The following is a 25,369-nucleotide window of genomic DNA, read 5'->3' as shown; positions in this document are numbered from 1 at the left end:
TGATCGAATTTTTCTTACTTTTAAGTGGCTCAGAAAATTGTAATCGTTTGATGTACTCGATGTGGTAATCAATTTTTTTTCTTATTGCAGGCAGGGAATCCTGAAATATTGGTATGCGGGTGGGATCTTTGCTGAACTGACTTCGAACATTTTATTAATGTTTTTGCAAAAAGTAGCTGTTGGTCCAGAGTTTAAAAATTTTGGATCACATAATTCATTTTCCATAAATCTTAAAGCTACAGCCGTACTTCTGCTTAAAACCTGCGCCGCCAAAAACACCTTCATTTTCTCGTTAGTGAAGTTAACATGTCTATTACTAATTTTATTGGCACAATGTAACTTTTCGCTCTTTTGTTTCTCATTCAAATTAATAATACATCGCCAGTCTATAATGTCACGATTTTCAAATGTAAAAGGACCTTTCAATGCGAAATAATTCCTGCAAAGTTTCAAGCAATGACACGGATCGTAAAATATGTAAACAGGATCGGAGGTTGAAGGATGATGAAAGTATGGTTTGAAATCATTTGCATTATAATTTAATTTAGCTCCTAAACTTTCGCAAGCAGTTCAGTGTGCAGGATCCCCATCAAACGTAATTCTCATAACCATGATCTCTTTTTCTCCTAGCACCGACAGTAAATCTTTCAGAAGAATGGCCTTTTCAACACCAGTCAGTGAACTAATGAGATAGTGTGTCACGGCGGCCTTAAATCCACCATTTATGCTCACCAAAACAAAAATGAAAGCTTTAGAAGCAGTTTGAGCATCAACATCTGCATCCGCTTCTGAAAGCTGACCTCCTAAATCCACCAATCCTTTCCACGAATGTTTGCCTTTATCCCACTCCTTGTGCTGCTTTATGCTCATTTCGTTGAAAGTCAAATTGAACACTAATGTACGACCTTTTTCCTTTTCTTTCTGCGCCAAATCACTAATTTTGTTGATAATGTCGTAGGATCTTCCTGGTGAGAAGTCTTCTGTTCTCAACCACCTGTTGAGTGTTTGAATAGCTGGAAGACACTTTAAAAACGACTTTCTGACCGCATTATACGAACTAGGCGAGTGAAAATGCAACATACGAGCAAAACTTCGTAAATTGGGTGGAAAAGGTGTAGTGGGGTTTAAGGATTTCATTTTCATAATCAGTTCTTGAACATGTACCGGTAGGTCCTGCAAAAATTCGAAACCAAATCGTAAGTTTCATGAAAGTTGTTCGTTGTAGAAAAACAATCATTTTTCCGATTAGTTTGGTAAATAAATAAGAATAAATAGGTATTTCAACTTTCTAAGGTAAATATATTTGTTACATTTTAAACCAATGTAAATTGTACATTTTTTGTGCGACAAACGGTTCCTTTTTGCTAGGACAAGTATCCGATACAAATTCAGTGTTGTCTTGTCGGTATGTATAAAAAGTATATATTACTCACTGTGTAAAAATTTCTGATCACAATACAATAAATTAAAAAAATTAAAAAAAAAACAAAAAAATTTAATTAAGATTTATTTTTATGATTAAAAAGTATAAAAAAAATTACGATTATAAATTCATTTTGGACGTAAATGTCGTAAAAGTTTAAAAAATAATTTCAATTAACCTTCAAGAAATTTTCTACAATACCCCTCTCGCTGGTATTTTTAAGATTTTGAATCACACCAGTTAAACATTCAATTTTCTTATTACGTCGAGATTATTTGTTCTGGGCTGCAGACAATTTTCTTTCTTGGACTTTTTTATAAATCAGGAATACGTTCCACCCCTCGTCGTCTAAAAATTGAGATCGTGATATATAAAGCGTTTCACATCCATCCATGAATTTGATCTTTTTTGGTGCACTATAATTTTCACATGTCAGTTTCCTACAAGTAAATGATAATTTTTCAGACACGCTACAAAATGATTAAACATGACAATGTATGAAATATTCAAACCTTTTCCTCGAGTTACTTTTAACATTTACAGAATTGACTGAAGAAGCACAATTTTGGAGAACTGATCCGTTGCTATTACTTGCAGTATTTGTCCCAAGTGGAAAATAGTTCAAACTACTTTCTTGCATATTCATAGTTGTTGATGCATTTTTTAATGCAGTTGAGCTATGTGTCACAGTAATACCAGAGTCTTCCATGGAACTATTATCAGCATAATCATTTTTCCTTGTATTATCAAAACATTCATGGCTGCTACGACTACCCTCGGTGACAACTACTAGGGAATCATTTGATGCGTCAACTGTTGATACATGTTTGTACATAGATGGGCTAAGTACCACATCACGTTGATCCTGTTAAACACGACGAGGTTCAGACAAGCAAATTGTCTTCCCATCTTCATGTGCAACTGGAAGTGCTCCTGTCAGCAACCTTCTTCGGCTTCGCCCTTCAGATTGATGAAAACTGTCTGCACTGAAGTGGTCACTACATATAAATTTAAATTTCACTTCTAAAGACGTAGGAAAATTGAGAATATTCAGCCACTTCGTTCTTAAATTACAGTCACTTGGAAACCTGGTAAATAACGTTAAATTACTAAAGAATCAATCAAAGGAAATCCATTTTACGAGGTTACAATAATAATTAAACTTGCGTGTGAATATTACGTTGATTCAAAGGGGAGTAAACCTCTTTACATAGCAAACATTGCTTCATTTTTCACTTTCAATTTACAGCTGCTCATTCAAAATAGTTTGCAAACATAGGAAAAGCAATAATAAAATATTCAATAAACTATTACGTAGCAGACGTTTAGTAAGCAGTCTCAGCTGTCTGCAACTCTGTAGTTTTTACTTCTCACATTATACTTATATATAGCACTAAAACCACGCATCCACGGCCACTATTCATCAGCCAATCAGAGGATTTCATCAGCCAGAAAGAGATAGAGGGAACTATCGAGCAGTTATCTCTCTTGCTGCTTATATCGCGAGACTGAAGCCCTTGTTTCCTCTATGGGAGGGGGGGCCCGGTTTGATGATGAGGTAAACGAGCGATGCGTTAAATTAACGAAAACAATTACCGTCCTTTTGTAATACTTAAAAATAGATAGAAAGTTCACTGCACAGACACCCAAAGAGAAGAAACTTGAATAAACTTCGGGCTTTTGGTAAATGCAACTAATTATCAAAACTGACAGTATAATCCCTGAATAATGAGTGCCACTTTTGTAGCGACAGTCACGTTTTGATGATTGTGCACTGCAGCGACGATCGAGGCGGCAGTTATTCCGTCTCTACAACAGATGGCGCTGCCTGGCTACTGTTTGATGGCTTGATTTGATTTTTTCGATGATATCATGATGATGATTACTATCACTATTATTATTACTACTATTATTATTATTATTATTATTATTGTTATTATTATTTTTTTTGTACTACTATAATTATGTAGTTAGAAATAAGCCATACACATTTGGGTTTTTTGAGAAAAAAAGAAAAAATACTGGGTAAAAAAATTTTAATCTTATTTATATACTTTATAACATTTTCACTCGTTTTACAAGATAAATGTATAGAAAATTGTAATGGCCCTTATATATAGTAGACATGCATATTCGAAAATCAAGAAGCCATAAAACAGGTATAAATTGTCTGATTAAGAACAAAGTAAGGAAAAAAAGGTACAAAATAAAAAATGTTATCAAGTATATAAATAAGATTCAAGTTTTTTTACCTAGTATTTCTTCTTTTTTTTCTCAAAAGACCCAAATGTATATGGCTTATTTCTAACTACATAATTATAGTAGTACAAAAAATAATAATGATAAACTTAATAATAGTAATAATAATAGTGATGGTAATCATCATCATGATATCATCGAAAAAATCAAATCAAGCCATCAAACAGTGGCCAGGCAGCGCCATCTGTCGTAGAGATGGAATAACTGCCGCCTCGATCGTCGCTGCAGTGCACTATCATCAAAACGTGACAGTCGCTACAAAAGTGGCACTCATTATTCACAGATTATACCGTCAGTTTTGATAATTAGTTGCATTTAACGAAAGCCCGAAGTTTAAACAAGTTTCTTCTCTTTGGGTGTCTGTGCAGTGAACTTTCTATCTATTTTTAAGTATTACAAAAGGACCGTAATTGTTTTCGTTAATTTAACGCATCGCTCGTTTACCTCATCATCAAACCGGCCCCCCGCCCTCTATGGCAGCGACTGTTCATTATTTCGATAGCCAATCACGAGGCAGTTTACTTGGACTTTCTTCTCATACTGCTTCGTGATTGGCTGTCGAAACAATGAACAGTCGCTGCACTGAGCTAGGTATCACTGTCGTCGGAATACACGTCACTAGAATAATCATTGATAGTTTTACCACAAAATTAAAGTAAACTGTCGTTATTTCGGTGGTTCTTTAATGACTCCCGAGTCAATGGTGCGACTATTGAGTCGATGTTCATTAAAACTGCTTGAATTTCAAACAATCGTTTATAAATATATTGCTTATCGAATCCAATCAAGTACTTGTTCGAAATTTTAGATCATAATATCCAACGTAAAAGTTTGTACAAATGATTACATAAAATTTGCGTTTAACCTTCAAGTACCACCAGTTGATGCTCGCTTATGCTTTCAATATAGGAAATAAAAATCTATGCCTACACTTGTATCAATCTGTTTTTTTTAAAGTCCGTGTGCATGCACATTTCGAGATGCTGAGATTCGCATGAGATATATTGTGTTAGTTTTTTCCTTAATTATGTTGAGCACATGTTTAAAGTTTATTTTTTATTTGTCATTTTCTTGTGTTTACATTCATCAAGTCACTCCAAAAATTTGAAAAGAGTACTGCGTATTATAACTTAATAAAGAATTTATTACAATGTTATTTGGTTCTGTTCATAATCATTTCATAAAATAACCACCACAAGTATGACCCATGACAGGTCAGCAAGAGAGATACCTACAACGCATTTGTGTACATCTGACGACACCTTGAACTATCTGCAAACACCTAAATTGGGAAGCTGGGACCACTATTTAATAGTAAATTATATTTTTATTATTGTACGTCTTTTTTATTTTATTTCAAGTCTTTTAATTAAATTTGCATCAAGATCATTTTTTAATTCCTACGATTTAGTGATTCTTCTTTTTTCTTCAACCGTCTGCATGCCTACCCACATAACTAATATTGAAGTGTTTTTTTTTTAAATGTTCACGTTGCATAATTAGAACTATTATTTTGTGTACACTACAACTCCCTCAGTGTAATTAGTAGTAGACTAAAAATGTATTATCTTTAGATACTTCATTATATATACAGTGTTTGACGAAAGTCAATGAGAATAACGGAAGACAGAGGTAAACTAATTATTCTTCAAAGTTTAAAATACTTTGTCGTGATGAAAAAAAAAATTACGTCTCCAAAAAATGTTTAAGCTTCATATCAAGGCATATACTTATGGATTTGACAAAATTGGTTGAATTAAACATTAATTTCATCATTCCGAGTGGATTGACGATTTTCTTAATACTAGCTATGTAAAGGAGTCAACAAATGTGGTCAATTTTGGAAAAGTTATTTTATTTTCAAACATGGACAGAATTTTCTGGATCAAACTGGAATAACCTGTTCGAGACAGTATACATATTAATTTTTAAATTTTCGCACTTCTCAAAAATCACTTATCAATCCCCAGACGTAAGAAACAAGCAGGGTCTGGATACAATCCTACAACTCTGTTGGATTGCCTTAGTGCACTAGACATCTTCATTGATAAACATGACTAAAGTCTACAAAGTTCAGAATTTCCAAAGTATTATATATTCATCCAAAAACAGCTAGTTTAGTTCAGCAAAGTATCATCTCTTTGCGTTTCAGCAACAAAAAATGTAAAACTTGATCATATATCCAATTTGCTCATGATACAATTACAATTTACAAAATACACGTTAGGAGCAATGTCATTGTGAGTTGAAAGTTGACCAGGTACAATTTATTTCCTCGATGAAAGATCAATGACAGTTGCGTACATGGTATCCAAGATCGTTGTTTGAGATAAAAGTTAATTCACACTCGGTACAGGGATTAGTGTGGACAATACCCATGTGTTTGTCGAGGTAACGTTTAGCAGAAAAAGGCTTCGAGCACTCGAAGCAGTTGTAGGGCTTCTCGCTCGAGTGGGTACCCTCGTGCCTCGTAAGACAATCCTTTCGGGAAAAACTGTTCAAACACCATTTGCAGCTGTAGGGTTTAATGCCTGTGTGGGTACGCTCGTGCCTCACGAGGTAATTATTCTGGATGAAACTTTTCGGACACCATTTACAACTGAAGGGCTTTACGCCCGCGTGAATTCGCCCGTGTTCCGTAAGATGCGACTTATAAATGAAACTTTTCGAACACACTTGGCAGGCGTAAGGCTTCTCGCCCGTGTGGATTTGCTGGTGGGCCGTGAGGTGTGATTTTCTAGTGAAGCTTTTCAAACACGATTTGCAAGTAAAGGGCCTTACACCCGTGTGAATGTGCTCATGTTCTACAAAATGTGACTTACAAATGAAACTTTTCAAACACACTTGACAGACGTAGGGCTTCTTGATCGTGTGGATTCGCTTGTGCACTGTGAGATACGACTTATGAATGAAGCTTTCCGAGCACACTTGACAGGCGTAGAGCTTCACGCTCGTATGGACTCGCTCGTGCAGTGTGAGATGTGATTTTTGAATGAAGCTTTTCGAACACAATTTGCAGGCGTAGGACTTCTTGGCCGCGTGGACTCGTTCGTGCACTGTGAGATGTGATTTTTGAATGAAACTTTTTGAACACCACTTGCATGCGTAGGGCTTTACGCCCGTGTGGATTCGCTCGTGCACTGTGAGATGGTATTTTTTATTGAACCTTTTCGAACACCACTTGCATGCGTAGGGCTTTACGCCCGTGTGGACTCGTTCGTGCACTGCGAGATGTGATGTTTGAATGAAACTTTTTGAACACAACTTGCATGCGTAGGGCTTTACGCCCGTGTGGATTCGCTCGTGCACTGTGAGATGTGATTTTTTATTGAACCTTTTCGAACACCACTTGCATGCGTAAGGCTTTACGCCCGTGTGGATTTTCTTATGTTCTGTTAAACTTGACATACGAGTGAAACTTTTACAACACATTCCACACCGGTAGGGCGTACTAGACTCATGAACCACCTCATGCTCCGTGACATCATAATTGTGGACAAAAGTATTTTCCAATGCTCCACCACTGTTGGATCGACCGCCCATGTGAACACGCCCGTGCAATTTCGGAGTGGAATCAGCTCTAGAAGTTTTCCCACATACATCGTGGAAACGGGAGCCGCTGCCTCCAGACATATTGGTTAACTATACTCCACAGCAATGAACACTAGCTTCAGTTTAAATAAGTAGGTAGCAGCTTTGATGTCAATGTGTTGCTGATTGCGTTTGCTGTAGTAACAATCCTGCTCTAGTTTGATGACAAGAGGACTTCAATGGATAACTCGTTTTTCTATACAATATAAATAAAATGAGACTTTTACCATATGTTCGAGACTTTGTTACACATAATTGTGATTTACTCGTATATAAAGGCAGATCAAAAAAGTAACGTACAAACTATCAATGGATTAAAAAAATTGAGTGAATTCACCTTGTATGTTTTTTTTAAATCAATTTTTTTTAATAAGTTAGAATTAATTAAAACACTGTTGTTAAAAAAAATTTTTTTTAGAGAATCTTCTATTAAAAAAGTTCAAAATCGACCATAACATTCCATTTATCCCATGCCGAGCATAAAGGCGAAGCAGGTTCAATAAAATCGTGAATAAAAACTAGAATCGTTTAAAGGTGGCTCATGCAGATTCATATAATTAATGATGTCAACCTAAAAAAATTGCAACTCATACTTTAAATACTGTACTATTTATTTCTTTTCTAAAACTGGTAGACAATCATTTAATTCTCGAAAAATATATGTTAAAAAATTCTTACATTAACACTGACTCTCATGAAAGTTTCTTTCAAGTCATTATCAATTATTTATACTTAAGTACAGTTCAACATGCAAAGTTTTATTTTTTATGGTATTTTGTATCAAGAATGTATTCCTAAGTAAAAATTTTTTTCTAACCTCTTTAGTTCGTTGTTCTAGGTTTTCATTATTAACATTTACTGCATCACCGACGTACCAAGAGTGTTAAGTTCTCTAGGACATTAAAAAAAAATTTATATTTTTCATACTCTTCTACTACAATATTTACATGGTTTAAGTAACAAACGATAGTTGTTTTACTGTTTCAACCAGTTATTAATTTTTGATACGTAGTACTCATGGCATCATGGCTCTTCGCTTAAAATACGTCACCAAAAGCATGAGCCACCTTAATGTGAAAAAAGTTTTAGTATCCTTAGATCGAACAATTGTTGTATTATTCCAACACGTATAGCAATTAATTTCTTTGTAAGATGAATTTTTGACTCTTTGTTAAGTAAAAGGTTATGTTCTTTAACCGAATGGAAAAACTCAACGTTAAATGTCTTCTGTATACCTATATTGAAGTAAGTAGTATTTATATGTACAACATGCAAATATAAACTATAACAGTACTCTTACCAAATATTCCTAAAACTTTCGAAAATTAAACACATTAAAAACTACAATTTATAAAGCTGAACAGTCGCGATGATTAATAAAAGTGAATGCTGTCTCACTTAACGTCGTTTCCAAAAGCCTTACATTTTGCTGACGATGAAAAATATCATGACAAAGATAACAATAGTAGGTATATTATGTACGTATGTGTAAAGTCTTATTGGTATTTGAGTTATGCTTATCAGTGGCTTGACGAAAGTTGTATGATGTCTATATTTCAATTAGTTTAAGGAAGTTGGTCGTCAAAAACAATTATACTTAGAAAGAAAAGGGGGGGGGGTCCAAAATAACGATATTTACTTCAGTTTGCAGTAAAACTATGAATGTTTATTCCAGCGATGTGTATTTTGATGACAGTGATAGCTCAGTGCAGCGACTGTTCATTATTTCGATAGCCAATCACGAGGCAGTTTACTTGGACTTTCTTCTCATACTGCTCCATGATTGGCTGTCGAAATAATGAACAGTCGCTGCACTGAGCTAGGTATCACTGTCATCGAAATACACGTCAGTAGAATAATCATTGATAGTTTTACTACAAAATTGAAGTGAACTGTCGTTATTTCGGACCCGTCCCGATTGTTGGATCTTGTTCAAATTCGATAAATTCTGGTAGAAACTAGGGCATTCGTAGCATATTTAATTTAGTTGCCTTCAGACTCACCTTCAGGTATGGATCGGTATGGGAAAATTACACCCACAAGCCTTAGTTACAATAATCATAAGGAGGGAAAGTCTTCGCTTTAAATATAATTACAAAAAGTATTGCATTTTTCTAGAGATAAATCGGGTATCACTTACAATACATTAATAGGTTTTTCTTGCGCGTGTAAAGTCGGAAACTGCTTCTTGATAACACTAATCTAAGAAATCGTATATAACTTTTAACCATCATAAATAATAAATTATTTAAAAATTTGGCGTAACAATAGATCTTTATAGTGACTTGTCTGTTTGGCATCCACTTATGTAAACACCCACTATAGTAATAACGATCGCAAAAATTTCAATCAAAAAATATATTATTCGTTTTGTACCTTTTTTTATTAAACCAGACAAAAATCCATCGTTAATCTTTTCGATTACTGAGAGCGTAATTTTGGAAATTTTTGATAGTTTAATATGTATAATTTTTAAAAGTTCATATGGTTGAATAGAACTAAGGTGAAGAAAGGTCATTTACAACAAAAATAGAATAAATAAAAAAATAAAAAAAAGAAGGAATATTTTCCTTATAAAAATTCTACGAACAGTTGCAAAATAGCTCACTCAATACAATTTATTGAAAAAGCTAATAGCTTACAAATGAATGCCGTGAACGTAAAGTATTTAGTAAGAAACCAAAAATTAAGCTACGTATTTGTTTAACAAGCTTTTAAAAATATTACAGTTTCTGAAAAATACGTGAAAGAACATCTTATGCATAATGCAAGTCGCTATATTGACTATCCAACCGATGTTTTCTCAACATTTATGATATATTCTTCATCATCCGTATTACAAAAGCCTTAGTTTTGATACAAGTTTTACATTTAAAATTATTGTAAACTGATTGCTTAACTTAACGAATTTTGAATACTCGATGAATACACTATTATCAGTCTTGATGTGGTGAGTTTATTTATCAAATTTACTTTAAAAACAGCTGTCGAAGCTTTCCAGAACAATTAGTTAACACCCAAATTTCAAGTGAATTAGTTAAGCAACTGTTAAGGACGGATTTATAAAAATTAGGCGTTCACGTTTCTTTGTACTTTGGACATGGAAATGACATTTTTATTGGCGTGCAAAAAAGATAAACTACGTACGTATGAACATAGGAGACACAATAAATTTTTCGATTTTACGACACCAATTGATTGATCATTGCTGAAATGACGTCTAATAATACTACATCCTTTACATATTAAACTATCGTGCTCCAACATGATAATATCATTATAATGGACTGATAAGGAAAACCAGCATTTTCAGGATAATGTTCGATCTATTACTCACATTATCTGCGCTTACATGAATTGAATGTACTTTATACAATGACAGGACCGAATCATTATGAAAGTAAATGAAGAATGGCACAATACAACATAAAAAACCAAGATTCAAATTTTATTAAGTCTTCTATGATAAAAAAAAGTCTACTAAATAGCAATTCATGACATATTGAAACATATTTACAAAATTTTTTCATAAGAACAAAAATTAAGCACATAAACATTTTAATTGATGGGCAGGGGACAAATGATGTTATGTTGTAGTATTTTTCCGTAGTTTGAATTTTAGGTAACAATATTTTATATAAAAGGCTTTGTTCCAAAGCTTTACCTATAAAACTAGCTAAAAATTCCTGAGATAGAATGATGGGCACACGAAATTGTAACATTTGCCAAGCATTCCTGGAAGTATTGGTAGTCGTGCCTTCTTGGTTTGTCATAGTTTTATTGTCTTACAAGACTTGGCTTCGAGCGGGTCGTTAGCAAAAGTCATGACCGACCGACCAAAAAAAAGTAAGTACATGATTTACATTCAGTTACTCAATGTTTTAGGTAGAAATTGAAATAGTAAGTAATCGTTATCGATTCAAAATAGTAACCCGAGTCATGGCTCCGATCAAAATGTCCAAATAGGAGTGAGTGCTACTCTTCGTGAAGGTATCATTCGAGCCTTCAACCACACCAAATGAAAATAGTAAAGAAGCAAACGAGATTGCATTTATTTTCCTCCGATCAACTCTGCAGGCACAACAACAAAAGCTAGCCTCGGGCCGAGTTCCACGCACGCATTTTTCAAGCGAAACGTGCGAACGTGAACTCGCCGACTGTCCTTCGATACCCGCAAGAAAAAAAAATCTCGCGCATCCACGTGAACACGCAAAATGAAAGCAACGAGAGAAAGGGGCGGTTTTTTCACCGCAGCACTTGATGAGAGAAGGAAAGAGAAAAGCCAGGAAAGGGCAGAAAAACCACGCGGCCAACGGAAGTGGGATAATTAACGCGATAAGGAACAAAAGAGACATCGCGTAGGGTGTGTTTTTTCTCCAAAACGAGCGTGCGAGCCGTGTCTCTACTCTTATGATTTTTTGTTTTGTTTCACAGCGTATATACACGCACCAACCGAACGGCGCGAAACGATCGTCATTACGGATATATCGTGCATCGCTAGGTTTTTTTTCTCTTCCTGTCGATTGTCATTGACTCGTAGCACCGACTATTGGCGCGTAAGCGAGGAATGACGACATTTATGTACGTATGTATAACACCGTCCACCACATGGCATAATTAATTTGGCGTTGGCCCAAAACACGTGGCGCACGAGAGAAAGCGATCGCTCTCGTAAAAACGATCACGCAAATTGTCAAATTGAATACAAGAAACAATCGTTCCAAGTTGGTACGCGAAAATCGGAAGACTATACTTTATTATTTTTTCTTTCGTGGGTAAATTATCTCGCCATCCATCAGCGATCCGCTTCACATCCCGTCCACGCGAGCTTAGATATATTATACGTACCTACCCTGTATTACAATGTTTCCAGTAACTCGAGAAAGCCCGTAAAAAGGAGAGCCAAAACGCGTAACGAAAAGTCGAGCTAAAGAGCCTCGTTTCGCGCGGCAAAGGCTCTCCTCTCCCCCCCTTTTGCGCACATCATCCACACGCCTATGATAATCACGGAGGGATGAGCCGGCCAGCCCTTTGTACAAGCTCATTGCACTAAAGTGCGGGAGATGGATCAAGCCGGAGTTGATTACACACGCGAGCTGGCTTTCCCAAGTGCGAGGTCATTTTCCACACAAAAGCGTATAATTCGCATCGAGTATCACGCTATATATATATACAAACTCTCGTGCCCACCCGCAACGAGAGCACGCGAGCCGCATCGTACCGCGATTGGCACGTAGGCGCGGTGAAAACAAAGTACAGCCTGCTTTTCTTTTGTACTCGCGCGCCACGAGAACATGTACTTACTATATGAATATACACTTACTGCGCGAAAGGTACGTAATGACGTACTAAGCTACTTTGCGAGAATTACTTTTGGCGCCGCGTGTTTTCGCTCTGAGACTAATGAAGTCGTCGCGAATGATGTAATCGTCGTAGTCGAGTGCGGTTTTATGCCCTTACGAATCCGGAGGAGGAAATTGAAAAGCGAGACTATGAAGTATATGATCGAACCGATCTCTAACAGCTGTACGATTTGTTTCATGCTCTTACGGTTTAGGTCACATCAAAGTTTATTTCGTTCGGGTTGCGATGGGTATGGATTCGTAAAAGAGAGTAATTTTTAGTCCACGGCTGGTTGTTCCCAAAACGGACTTACAATACCCGACAAAGGTGCCCCGCTCGTCATACAAGTGACACTCGAGCCCCTTGAAAGCACCATTTTGGAGAAAAGAGATGATTACGCACACTGCACGCGTCTTTTTCAAAAAACCCAAAGAATCGAGTTTCAGGAGAAAAATACCGCAAGCCCTGCTCGCGTGTACCTACGTATATAATAATAATGTACCCAAACGCGTGACAGTCTCTCCGGCTGAATGAGCGGCCAAAAACAACCACCATCTCTCCGCCACTGGACCACGTCACCGCTTTCACATATCTGCATGCACAGGCTTCCTTTTCTCCTCCACCGATCGTCGGACTCGGTGCCACGCATCCACGCACGCACGTACACCTAAATAATAAGTACTTGCACGACAACCATGCATGTGTATGTGTATATAATACGTAGCGGCAAGCACTCAACTGAAAAAGTTAATCGAGCTAAAGTACATGGGTGCAGAGTATAAGGGGAGGTGGTGGTGTTGTCGGAGGAGGAAGAAGAGGGCCCATCCAAAGAGGATACATGATGCAGGACCAGAGAGTGCACAGCACGTACACGCACCGAGGGCCGCGCGAACAAAAGACCATTGCCTCCCTTTTACTCTCTCTCTCTCTCTCTCTCTCTCTCTCTTTCATGTTAATGGTGTACGCGTACGTATATTGTACATAGGTGCACACGATGGGAGATGAGAGATGCTTCCTTTGCACTATGAGACAAGAGACTAGACAAGTTGCACTTCCGCGACCATGTGACTTGGTGACGGACGCGAACTGAGGGAAACTCTGCTCGTCGTCGTGCAGTAGTATAGATGTATATACAAGTGCACATAGCGTTGGGTGCCATTATGTGCGTCGGAGCTCACTCTACTCCTCTTTTTTTACTTTCTTCTTCGTCCTTACATCTGGGTTACTCGCTCGCGCGCTTTTGCAATCGGTACCCATTTATACTGCGAAGATTTTTCAAAATTGTTTTCTCTTTTTCCTTACCGATGGTCTAATGCAGCACTCACTTTTTTACAGACACACTAATTGGGTTTTGGCTTTTGAAGGATTGAATGTTTGATGCTGCGGGACGAGTGGCATTTAGAGTTTTCTTACTTAAAACCTAACAATAGGAGACTATACGGGTAGTAGCGATATCGCTTCTTAAGTATATTAAAACTCTCCTTGGAAATCATAAAAAAATCATCTGATTCAAATTGAGAACGTAAACGTCAAGCTGTTAAAAAAATGCATCAATTTGGTAATTGCACGCAACAACTTGAATTGAAGGATTTCTCCTGAACTTTCAGGATAATTTGCTTGTTACTATACCTGGTTTGAGTATGGTTCAATTTGCAACCAAGACAACTGACTTGCATCTTACATGGTATTTTGACCAAAAGAATTATAACATAACTATAGTTTGATCGGTCAAAATTTGACTTCCTTGTTCCAAAGCCCTAAACTCTTTCTTAAAAAATAAAATGGAAACGAAAAACTTATTTTTGGCCTAATTTTTGCGACCCAAGGATTCAAGCTATTTGGTTTTTAAAAAATCTGATGACATTTCAAATGTAATTGCAACTCACGTAAATGGTTGAAAAACAGCCATCAATAGTCACTCACCTGTAACAGAAAGAAAAAATTCGATATAATAACATATTTCACTTGGAAGATGTTATTTAATAAATACTAATAATGCTAGCATTATGATCATTACATGTAAGATTTTAATATTTTATCACGACTAAATGAAAATTGTCACCATACAGTAGATGGAACTTATAGCAAATACTGCTGGTGAGACCTCTCCAAACCCGAAAGGGGCGGAGTATGAAATAAATAATAAATACTGCTGGTGAGACGGAAATTAAAATCCATCGACCTACCCCACACTACATGTGCTATCATACCCTAATCATATATCATGACTTCAGAGCAAGTACTTATAATCGCAAAGAATTCACCGAGTATGAAAAATTCACGCGCAGAAGCACGAGTGGCTCACTTTTCTTTGAATGAGTAAAACGAGTACATCTTATGTTGCCGTGACGAATGCAAACAATCATCATCTTCTCACCAAATTGTTGGCGCGACTAATGCACAACAGAAGTTAAGTGTATACATCTTAGCAGCGGTAAACCCATGAGCCACGCGAAAACTACCTACCTACTTTCAAGAATCGTACTTCTCGTAGTTGTACTCTGGTATAGCCAAGTTTTCTCGAACGCAGCCTGCCAGCTCACAGCCTCCTGTCCCTCCCTTAGTACGAAAAAATACACTGGACACCTCATTTATAGCTTCTTGCATTGTGTAAGGTACGCGCGTTTCATTATCCGCTGCTCGCCCAAAGCCTTCAAGAATATCCAGGGTTTCGAGCGTGTGCAGGTACTATCGCATCCATCTCGAGCTCAGGAGGAGACTGCGTAAGTAAGAGAAAATTACTGGCGCGCATTTTATGGCAAAAAAAAAAAAGAGAGGGAGAACGCGTTTCGCGTTCTGCTGCGAAATTGAGGAAACGTTTACTGGCCATTTAGAAAATGGAAGCTAGAAAGGGGAGAGACCGGCGCTGACTGCAATGACTCGTTACCGATGTGGCCGTATTTTATGTACGCGCGATTTTTTTCGAGAACAGTGGTGGGAATTTGAAAATTACCCAAGTGATTCGGGTTTTTTTTTTTCTTCGTGAAAGTAGTTTAATGATTATGGGACGTCCCCCTTCGCTTGTACATTAGGATTTTTCTTCCTTTTCTAGATAACAAGCTAGAAACTTCACTGTTTTACAACCGCACACCATGTGGGCCAAATTCATAATTGTGACGCCCAAATTTTTAATGTCTGCATTGATCAGTACTTAGTAACGCGTTGGATGTTTCTAATTTATTTATATCAGCTAACTTAAATTTACTCTTTCTTTTCATACAAAATTGAACTTTTAAATGGATGTCTTCATAGAGCAAGTGACAGGAAAAATGGATCTCATCTATTTTCCTTTTGAAAGTCAAATGTTGCTAATCAACCTAATGAAAGTTAAAAACAGAAAAAAAAAATAAAAAAAAATTTTCATTTGTTTTTTATGTATTTTGTGCACTTCGACTATATCTAGGCAATAATGACACTCATGAAGACAAATGAAACAACCCTTTGGTCCCCCCTCCCCGAAAAAAAAACACGTGCTCGAAAAACCACCTCGGCCATAGTTGTGGACACTTTGTGCAACCAATCACGGCGAACAAATACCTGTCCGATCGGTTCATCGAGTTTCAGGGGAAAAAAAGCCGAGCTGGAGCACAGATCGCGTGTGAAAAACAATAAAACAATCCTACATCACAATGCGATCGTATGTATACGCAAGTAATTGCTAATTAAGACTCTCTTCTTTTTCTCATCATTTGCGCTCAAAATCAATTTCACCGAGATCTCTTTATTTTTTCCTTCTCTCGAGGCGCAACCACCGATCGCGTCTCGAGAACCAGACTCGATTGCAAGTTACGACTCGCTCGGGCCGTACGTGTACACTTTTTTTTTTTTTTTTTTTTTTCTTGCCGCATAATCGGATTCGTTCCATTACCGCTGCCACGCAAGACAAGGTAGAGTCACAAAGAGACACACGTACCTATAGGGACAGGGAGCGACTCTCCACGATGTATTAATAACCTTCTCGGTCTCCATCGCGTGTCTCCTGCGACTCTTCTTTTCATTCGACTCTATTCCTCATCCTTTTTGTCCCCGGCGATTTCCCTTTCGCTCCTTTCCTATTTTTTTTTTTTTTTTTTTTTCCTCAACCCGGAGTCCTTATTCGGCCCTTTTGTGAGTCGTCTCTCTTCCTCCCCGTACGCGATGCGCCACTCACCGTTAATAGAATACCCGAGAAGGCTTATAGCTCCTCGCGTGCTGCTTGACTGTTTTTCTTCCCCCGAATTTTTCTTCCCCGCCTTTGTGTGCCACAAGCAACGATCAGCCGAAGAGGCAACGTACGGCCAATGGGTTTCGTTAACTAGAGAGAGAAAGAGCAATGAATTCCTAGCGAGGGTATACACGTGTCTCTATTTTGTCGAACCAGTCGTTAAACGTTACGGCGAAAAAATAAGCAACGTGAGGGATACGGCCAGTCAAATCGACCCAAATTTCGCATGTAGGAGCATCGTGTACACGAACAAGTCGGCGAACGCGTGATGAACGGAAGACACACGCCGCGGAAAGGACTGTACGAGTGTGTGTAGAAATGCGAGAGGAATATAATGAAAAACACGTCACTGAGTGAAAAGGGCGGCGCAAAGTGATGTGAAAATTCGTCGTCATTACCTTTAACGAGGTATTATTACCTGCCTGAAAATGGCGTGAGTGTGGCAAACTTGGGCCACACTTTTGGTTGAGAAACGTTGGCCAAGGTTTGGCAATAATATGCCACACTTTCGATTTTATGTCTGGTAAAGTTGGGCAAACGTTTGGCAATACTTGCAAAAGTATATAGTATCTCAGTCTCCCAAAAATTAGTACATCTTAAGTGCTGTTAAAATAACTTAAATCTGTTTTTATTGCGTTAATCAATAAAGGTACACATAATTTTTCATCATGAAGAAAAATCTTGTCACAATACATCATTAAAATTTCAAAAAGAATAGTGTAATAGAGTTTAAGAGAAAATTCGTTTACTTACTACTTGATTTTACAAGATCTGCTGCATACCAATGGTCTCCCTAATTTTTAATTTTTCCTCATTTGTTTTTTTTCTTATGCAAAGCGTCTGTGTCTTTAGCTTCTTTTCACAAAACCAAAGCGTACATTTTCAATAAAAAATTTTACTCTAACAGTTTAAGCTGAATATATCGCAATACGAGCTGCTAGATTTTGTTTCCTTTGCATGGTTAAGAAAAAGTTGTGGTTCGATGTAGACATTTGACGATTTGACAATCGAACGTGATGATTTGACATCATAAACAATGACTGTAAAATATACACTTTTGATTGACATTGTTTTTCGTTATCAGAACATGGCCAAACATTTTCCCATCTTTACCAAACATAAAATCGAAAGTGTGACTCAAGTTTCACGATTTTTAAGCGGGTGGTGGCATAATTAAGGCGAAATTTTGCGAGGGACGATTTTTCACGCACACACATACGATCTACAGCTCGGCTCAAGAAAGTGCATAAAGATTCTCGACCAAAGTACATATATATACGTGGGTGCAAACAAAATCAGCCTATAGAAGCGACAAGCAAAGCTGGAGACGTGGGTATACGACGGAGGACTCTTTGGCGGCTATCGATGATTCGCGTACAAAGTCGAATCTCCCATCGTCTTTATCAACATATCATAATTGTTTTCCCGCTCTTTTCCAACGTACATGCGACAAGCAACCATTTGCTCGACTTGCAAGCGCGACACTCGAAGGGCTTCCCTCCTCGTCGGGCCGTAAATCCAAGAGCTCTCGGATATACTTTTAAGCCGACCATTAATCTGCAGCTGCCCCACGTGTGTGTGTTGAGCATTACCTTGGGGCCACGGGAGTATCCGTCAAACGTGATTATACGAGCGATTTGGCTTATCCGACGCGCCGTCTGCGACCTTACACGAGTTTATCGTCATGCCTGCGGGTCTTCGGGTAAACGAGCGCGTTTTTCAGGGATACAACAGCGAAAAGTTGGCTCGGAGAGAAACACCGCCGAGGTACACGACATAGAGATGTATAAAGGCGGAAGGGGGGGGGGGAACAAAAAAAATTGGCGTAACGCGATGTTTATTGAGTTGATCGGAGGACGTGGCAGAGGCGACGGGGATTCGAGACGCGCGAGCGAAATTAATACGTGCAGCGGCTTTCATCCTTAATGGGGGGTATTTAAGTTAAGCGTTGGCTTTCGGCTTCTGGCGACTCGTTGGCTTAATGATCTGGAAACGCGTTTGTGAATACCGGATTATTTATCATCGGATTGGAACAAAGTGTAAAATGCTGATAAAGACGTTTCAAGTCTTGGAGATGTAATGGAAAATTTTTTTACGGTTCTAGATGATGGAGTTTTGATAAGCAGGTCTCAGAAATGATATAGTATTAATCTTGGGTTTCTTTGGTTTTTATTTTTTTAATTTTTATTGTTTTTTACGAGAATGGAATCTATTAAAATGTTGAATTGGATGAAATAAAAAAAGCCACATCTCACGACTATTGACGTAGCTAGTGAGTTTATAGTTCTGTTTGCGAGAGTTAAAATTAGTCTGTAACTTGTATCTATACTTCGTATCTCTGATCCATTATGTCTCAGAATTTTCGTTCTCCATCTCAATCTACTATTATCTTTGAGCTATATTTTATCAATTTTTTTAAATATATGACATCGCATGTTCGTGGTTTGAACATTTTACATTGACGTAACTAAGTCTTTGTTGAACTTTTTTTTTATCTTGCATTATAATCACTGACACTATGTTTATCCGTTACACAGCTCTATATTTCTACGCCATTAGTATATTTGCACCACAAAACAAACTTGTTTCTTTGTTTTGTACAACTCACTACTACAAGGTAAGTACTTTTAGGTGTATAGTATAATGAGAGTATGTTTCAGAGTTGTTGGTAACGATATAAATATATCGAATGATCTGTACCACTGTCAAATAATAGAATAAGTTGGCGTAAATTAAAGCTCAAGTGAAACTACCTTAAAAAAAGATGTCGTGTATTTATTTCGATTGTTATTTGTAATAGTTTAAAACAGCACATCATTATTTGCAGCTAAAAATTGTTGAAAGTACATTCGACAATTTCTACATTGTGGGTGACAACTTTTGATAAACAGATTATCCAAGTCCACGACTATAAATCTAATGTTTTGGCATATGAAGGGATATTTTTAATTCTTTATCATATCCATGAATGCCCTACAACAACTGACAGCAAAGAAAAAAAAGTCAGATGCTCATTCAGTACTTTTCCTATTGTTACCAAAACGTGTCGACACCTTTTGGCTCATTTTCTCGCTCTATGACAGATAAAAACATTCAATGTAGCCTCTTCTCACCTGATAAGCAAATCTAATCTATACAAGCGCTATCTACAGATAATGTATTTTTCGACTATCAACATCATGGGAAAATTTATCTATTTTATTGTTAAATTAGTGCATATCTAAAAATATATAGTTTCCAATGCCAAAAATGTTTTTTTTTTGTTTATCGTGAGTAAATTGACGAACAAACGTAACATTTCTCGAGCATCCGCAATTTTTCCATTGATTTCCTTCGAGGGCACCAAATCTCCGAATAAAACCCCACGATTCCGTCAAGAAAGCCACGAAGAGGAAAAAAGCCCTGGAAAACTTCAACCGTGAAAACGCCTCGCGAGTCCCTCCCTCCGACGGAGCGCACAGACGCGCCCTCGTCCCCCCCCCCCCCGTATATACATGCACAATGAGAGAAAATCGAGGCCGCCTAAGGCGCGGCGGGGGAGCAAAAAAGAAGCCAAAGGAACACGCGAACGAGTCGTGCGGACTCGCGCTTCCCGGAAACGCGGCAGCGATTGGAAAAAGCCGAGCAGAACCTCTTAGGTGGTGTGTGTACGTGTATACAAAGCGTGAGGATCGGAAGGACTGTGCTGGCGCGTGGATATAGGCAATGCACGGATGTAAGGTGCAGCCCTTATATATTTTATCTCGCTCGTGTAAATACGCGAGGATGGGTTGAACTTTTTTCTTCCCCCGCAGAATAAAGAGATGACTTTTCGTTTGCTCGCGCTTGTGATTATACCGTGGGGAAGAATAATGACGAATCGTGGTACTAGGGTAGTTTGTCTATATTGAGTAAAATGCAGTTTTATTTTTTTTTTTTTTTTTTTTGGTAATTTAATTTTGTGGGACAGATTTCAATTGCGCCGATAAAGTCGGGTGTTCGTCCATAAACAACCCAAGAGCTAAATTCACTTGGACTTTTAATAGTATAATTTTGCGTTTTTAAAAGTTAAAAAAAAAAAAAAAAAAAAAAAAAACTACCCACGATAAATTGCACGAGAGATGCATCGGCTACAGATCTACATTGGCGTAGCACTCGTAACCCATAAATTTTGGTCGCCATATTTTTAATTAACCATCCACACGTTCTCCGGCGCGTAAACACATCACAGGGGGGCATTTTTCAACGTTGCCGCATATCCATCAAACGATGTAAATGCACCTGAAAAACTAAGGTACACCACGACAAACGGGAAATAAAAGAAAATCGCAACCTGGGGAGCCGATTAGTCCACCCCGACATTCAATTACCCGCGCAATTAAACGCAGGGCGCAATTTGAAATTCCACTGGAAAAAAAAAAAAAAAAAAAAAAAACTGCACCTCCCGTGCGAGAGTCCCTCTTCGTTATCGAAACAAGCCATCTCTCGGCGCATCAAAATGTTAATCGGATTCCGAGTCGTTTATTTGGCCCTTCCGCCTCTCCACGGAGCATATACACGTCACTCCCTCTCTCTGGGAAGCCGATCGTTCGCCGGGGGCATCGAAAATCCGAGACCGAAAAGGAAGCAATCGCCCCGAGCTAATTGATAATATGCACGCGCGATACACCCGATAATTGAGATATTGGAGCGACGTTTTCCTTCTTTATCCGCCTTGGTGTCCGCGTGCGCGTAACGAGCGAGAAGGACGGGGGGGCAGTGTATAATCCGATCCCTCGTCCACCTCTCGTACCTCCACATTTTTCAACGCATAAATAAACGAGCTGCTGTTGCAGGTATTCTCTGTACAGGGGCGTGGTGGAGTATCGGCGCGACTTGTTGTATTCAATTTGTATGCCGGGGTGATAATTTGGCAAAAAGGACCGGCCGTCGACTGAAATCGTGCGAGCAGATGGATACTGCACTTGATTGGCCCCTCTCTTATGTCTTTCCGTCCGTACTGTCCTCTCAGTTTTTTGTCCCCCCCCCCCCGAGAATCGGAATCGCGTTTCGCTCGAATTGTTTAGTAGTATACGCTTGATTAGTTCGATCAATCGACTTTTCCCTTTTTTTCAAATTCTTCAGGGATTTGTGGAAAAAAAAAAAGATAATTTACAACAATGTCCTCCTACTTTCCGGCGTGACTCACGCGCGCTTTGTTAATGTTATTGATGCATCCGGGGGCTGTGCGACGCGAGCGCGCGCGATTTTAAGAAATATATTGCCGGCGCGCGATAACAATCGCCTAACCACACTGCGACAGCTGTTATTTATAGGGGCACGCTGTTTGTACTTTGGCTGCGCTACTTTGCTCGCTTGTAAATATTTTCTTCTTTTTTTGCTCGCCGTACTTGTTTGACATTCAGTTTTTGGTGATGCAATTTGAAAAAAAATTTTTTTTCTTTAACGTCGAGAAGAAGATTAACTGCACTTTGTTAGATTGAGTGATAATGATTTTTTTTTTTTCTTTTTTTCCAAAAAGCAAGTAAATATAAAATAACAAATTTTTACTGTCGAGTGTTTATCTGCGTTTATTACCACGATAGAACTTAATAACACGATCGAATCGGCAAAAAATCAATAAATCGGATCCAATCGCTAATACGTTTCATCTAAAACAAATACAGCAGCCGATTTACGCGTATCTAATCAGCAGCTACCTTTATTTTCATTTGGAAATTTTTCAGCGACCGATGATAAAAAAATGGAGAAAAAAACAACTTTAAACGCGATCTAGTAAAGCCGTATCTCAAGGTTGTTTTGACGGACTTGAATAGAGGAAAAACGAAGGAAAATTTTTGCAAGTCCATAAATCACCTTATCGATCCGCAATATTAAGTTCTCGCGTACGTCAAGTCGCGCGATAACGCGATAACCTTCTAACACAGATTTGTCAATAATCTCGCGAATGTACCGTATATATAATGTAAGTATAATGCGCGAAATGGAAGTGTGTTGATGCGAAAGAAAAATCAATCGGGTACGCGCTAGAGGTATACCTTTCCCGGACGATCCTCGATCCATCTCTTGAAAGACGTGGAAAACAGTTAGGTGCGAAAACGGAGCGAAAAATTATCTCCCTCTCGAAGTGTTTACTCCGGGGCAGGTCAGGCATTAGCCGGGAAAAAATATGCGGATGAAATTTTTTATGCCATTGCTATACGTCATCTGAAAATTCATGGTGTCAGTCGAAAATATGGCCAGATTTCATTTAAATGAATTTCAAATATAATTTTTCGTCCGAGAATCAATAGTTTCGTATTTTTTATCCCTAATTTCCATTACAAATGTTTTTTTCTCCATCCACTTCTGGGACAGAAAAAAAAAATTGTCACAACGAAACTTGACCACATTTCCACTTTTACGAGTAAATGTCAACAAAAAAATTCCAACCGATTATTTTTTTTCCAGTCGTTAAGACAGTGCCTTGAAAAAAAAAAAAAAAATAAAATAAAAAGATAAAAGTCGACACGTCTTGCAAAACGGTATCACCGCGCAGCAGCCATATACACCGATGCATCACTCCCACCCTGAGGTATATCTTACAAAGAGTAACAGCCGATAATTTGTCACAATCTCACATGCGATGGACCAAAACTTCCTCTTCTCGATTTACCGCGATCACAGCAGTGACGCTGAAATCTATATGTCGAAATTGCCACCACAATGTCATGTATACACACGCGCGCAGATTGGAAGTTAAATCATCCAATCACCCCCTCCCCTCTAGCATAAAGTATGTTGATTAACACCATCTCGTAAATCAAGCCCGAGACGATTATTGTATTTCCAAGGTGTACCGACGAACCTTCCTTTCTTCCTTTTAATTTTCATGAAAACAATATTCGCATGTTCGGCGAAGGGAGCGCTTGTTAAGACACCGCAAGTGAGTGTGTAGTAGTAAAAAAAAGAAAAGTAGCGTCTTTGACGCGCCGTCGTTAAAACCATAAGCATCGGGAAACCGCGTATAGGATGGAGTCAAAGTGAAAGCGGGAGGAGAGAGCAGGGAATAATTAAAGGAGGGCACAATGCGACGGTGAATTACGCGGGCGCTCGGTGTGTGCATGGATTTTGACGGGCTAAACGTGGAAGGGTAGCGCTGCTCGAGCGCGAGGGAAAAGTTATCAAAGAGAGTTTTGCTTCGTTTCGGGTGCATATATATACTTATGCTGCTCAACACTATACAGCCGACACGATAAATCACGGATGGCTGTCTTATTTGGATTCAGATGCGCGCGAGCGTGCGGCAGCTATTATGTGATTTTGTTTGTTGTGCAACGAGACAAGTGTACCTACGTTGTTGTTGTTTATTGGCAGCGCAAAAATTTTTCTTTTCCATAAGTACAGAGGAGAATTATTTATCGTTTGGTGGATCTTGGAGTTTTACAAGGTGCCACGTGAACGGCAGCGTGCAAGCGTGTGTACGCATCTGTAATAATTTTTTATGAAAATCATGTTCACTTTGAATAACAGGGAAATGGGAAACGTGACATTCTTACGCAAAGCTAAACAAATGTCATTAACATTTCGAGATGTTGGAGGGGGGAAAAAAAAATACCAAACATGAACACAGTACCATTTGTCGTGTACAGGAAACTCAAACTGACACCTGTAACGTGTGGACCGGCCGTGAAAGAGTTACCTGTTCAAAGACGCGCCTGTTTAACTATATTATTATACTCTGTGCGACTCGGGGCAGAAAAGAAGAAAAAAAGTAGGTGACGAGAGGCTTCCACCGCGCTCTTTCTCTCCTCTCATCAGTCAAACCGATCAGCTGCCGGAAGCGCGCGAGCGTAGCGTTCAAAAATACCTCCCCGACGTCTGAATGTCTGATGCGACGGTCATTAGACTAGACTTTTTTTTTTCATAGTCTCCCTCCTCCGAAAAAAGCTCTCCCGGTATTTTCGTCCTTACTTTCCTCGCTGCCTCTAATTCAGGCCACAACTCAGTGCTCCGGGCCGTTTCCAAGAAGAAAAAATATTATTCTTCAAGCGCTGTACCTCCAATAAAAACATACAAGTTCACTTATCAATTCTCGTTTTTCTTTCGGTCACGGAAACGTTACTCTCAAACCTGACAGTTGATTAGCTGTACGCGCATACGCATATACATGAATCCCGTACGAGAAACCGATGAGTTGTTTATTTCCCGTATGCTCCAGATATTAATTAAAAGCCACGGGAATTTAATGAAATGGGGCGACGCTTGTTGTCATGGAAAAACAGAGCAAAAAGCCGGGGAAAAAATCCTCCCAGTTCAAATCTGCAGATGTGCTCATAAACCTCTTTGGTACTTTTGGTACTTTTTATGGTAGTATTTACAATTTACAAGTGGTTAGCCCCTCGCCAAAAAATGTAGAATCTACAGTTTACGTAAACCATCGCATAATTTTTTTCGAAGCTCGGTAAGGTAAATGTCCCTATTATGATCACAAATTTCATCATACTTGTTTCTTTAATTTTTTTTTGTCTAAATTGTGAGCTTTAATGGTAGAAATTTGGATTTTTGCTGGTGCGCTATTAGTTTACCGT

General features: G+C 38.3%; 2 protein-coding genes across 3 annotated transcripts in view; both read right to left on the bottom strand.

Annotated features, from left to right (window-relative positions):
* Positions 1–25,369, bottom strand: part of ckn (CRK like proto-oncogene, adaptor protein) — a 205,130-nt gene that overhangs the window by 70,906 nt on the left and 108,855 nt on the right. The gene's annotated exons all lie outside the window — the stretch shown is intronic.
* LOC149373685 (uncharacterized) lies at positions 493–3,144 on the bottom strand. The gene is made up of 3 exons (XM_089595921.1): positions 1,936–3,144; positions 1,602–1,863; positions 493–1,173 (listed from the first exon to the last, which is right to left on the bottom strand). Exon 3 carries the CDS (start codon positions 1,141–1,143, stop codon positions 571–573), a length of 573 nt encoding a protein of 190 aa, XP_089452047.1. The 5' UTR covers positions 1,144–1,173; positions 1,602–1,863; positions 1,936–3,144; the 3' UTR covers positions 493–570.

Source organism: Copidosoma floridanum, unplaced genomic scaffold, assembly GCF_036245765.1.
Source record: "Copidosoma floridanum isolate Cflo_tuat_1 unplaced genomic scaffold, Cflo_Japanese_pri ptg000029l, whole genome shotgun sequence".
NCBI lineage: Eukaryota > Metazoa > Arthropoda > Insecta > Hymenoptera > Encyrtidae > Copidosoma > Copidosoma floridanum.
The sequence above is the reverse complement of the archived record's forward strand: the minus strand, read 5'-3'. Positions and strand labels throughout refer to the sequence as shown.

Excerpts from the sequence above, each read along its gene's own strand:
- LOC149373685 (XM_089595921.1), bottom strand. The coding sequence starts at position 1,143 with ATGAAAATGAAATCCTTAAACCCCACTACACCTTTTCCACCCAATTTA.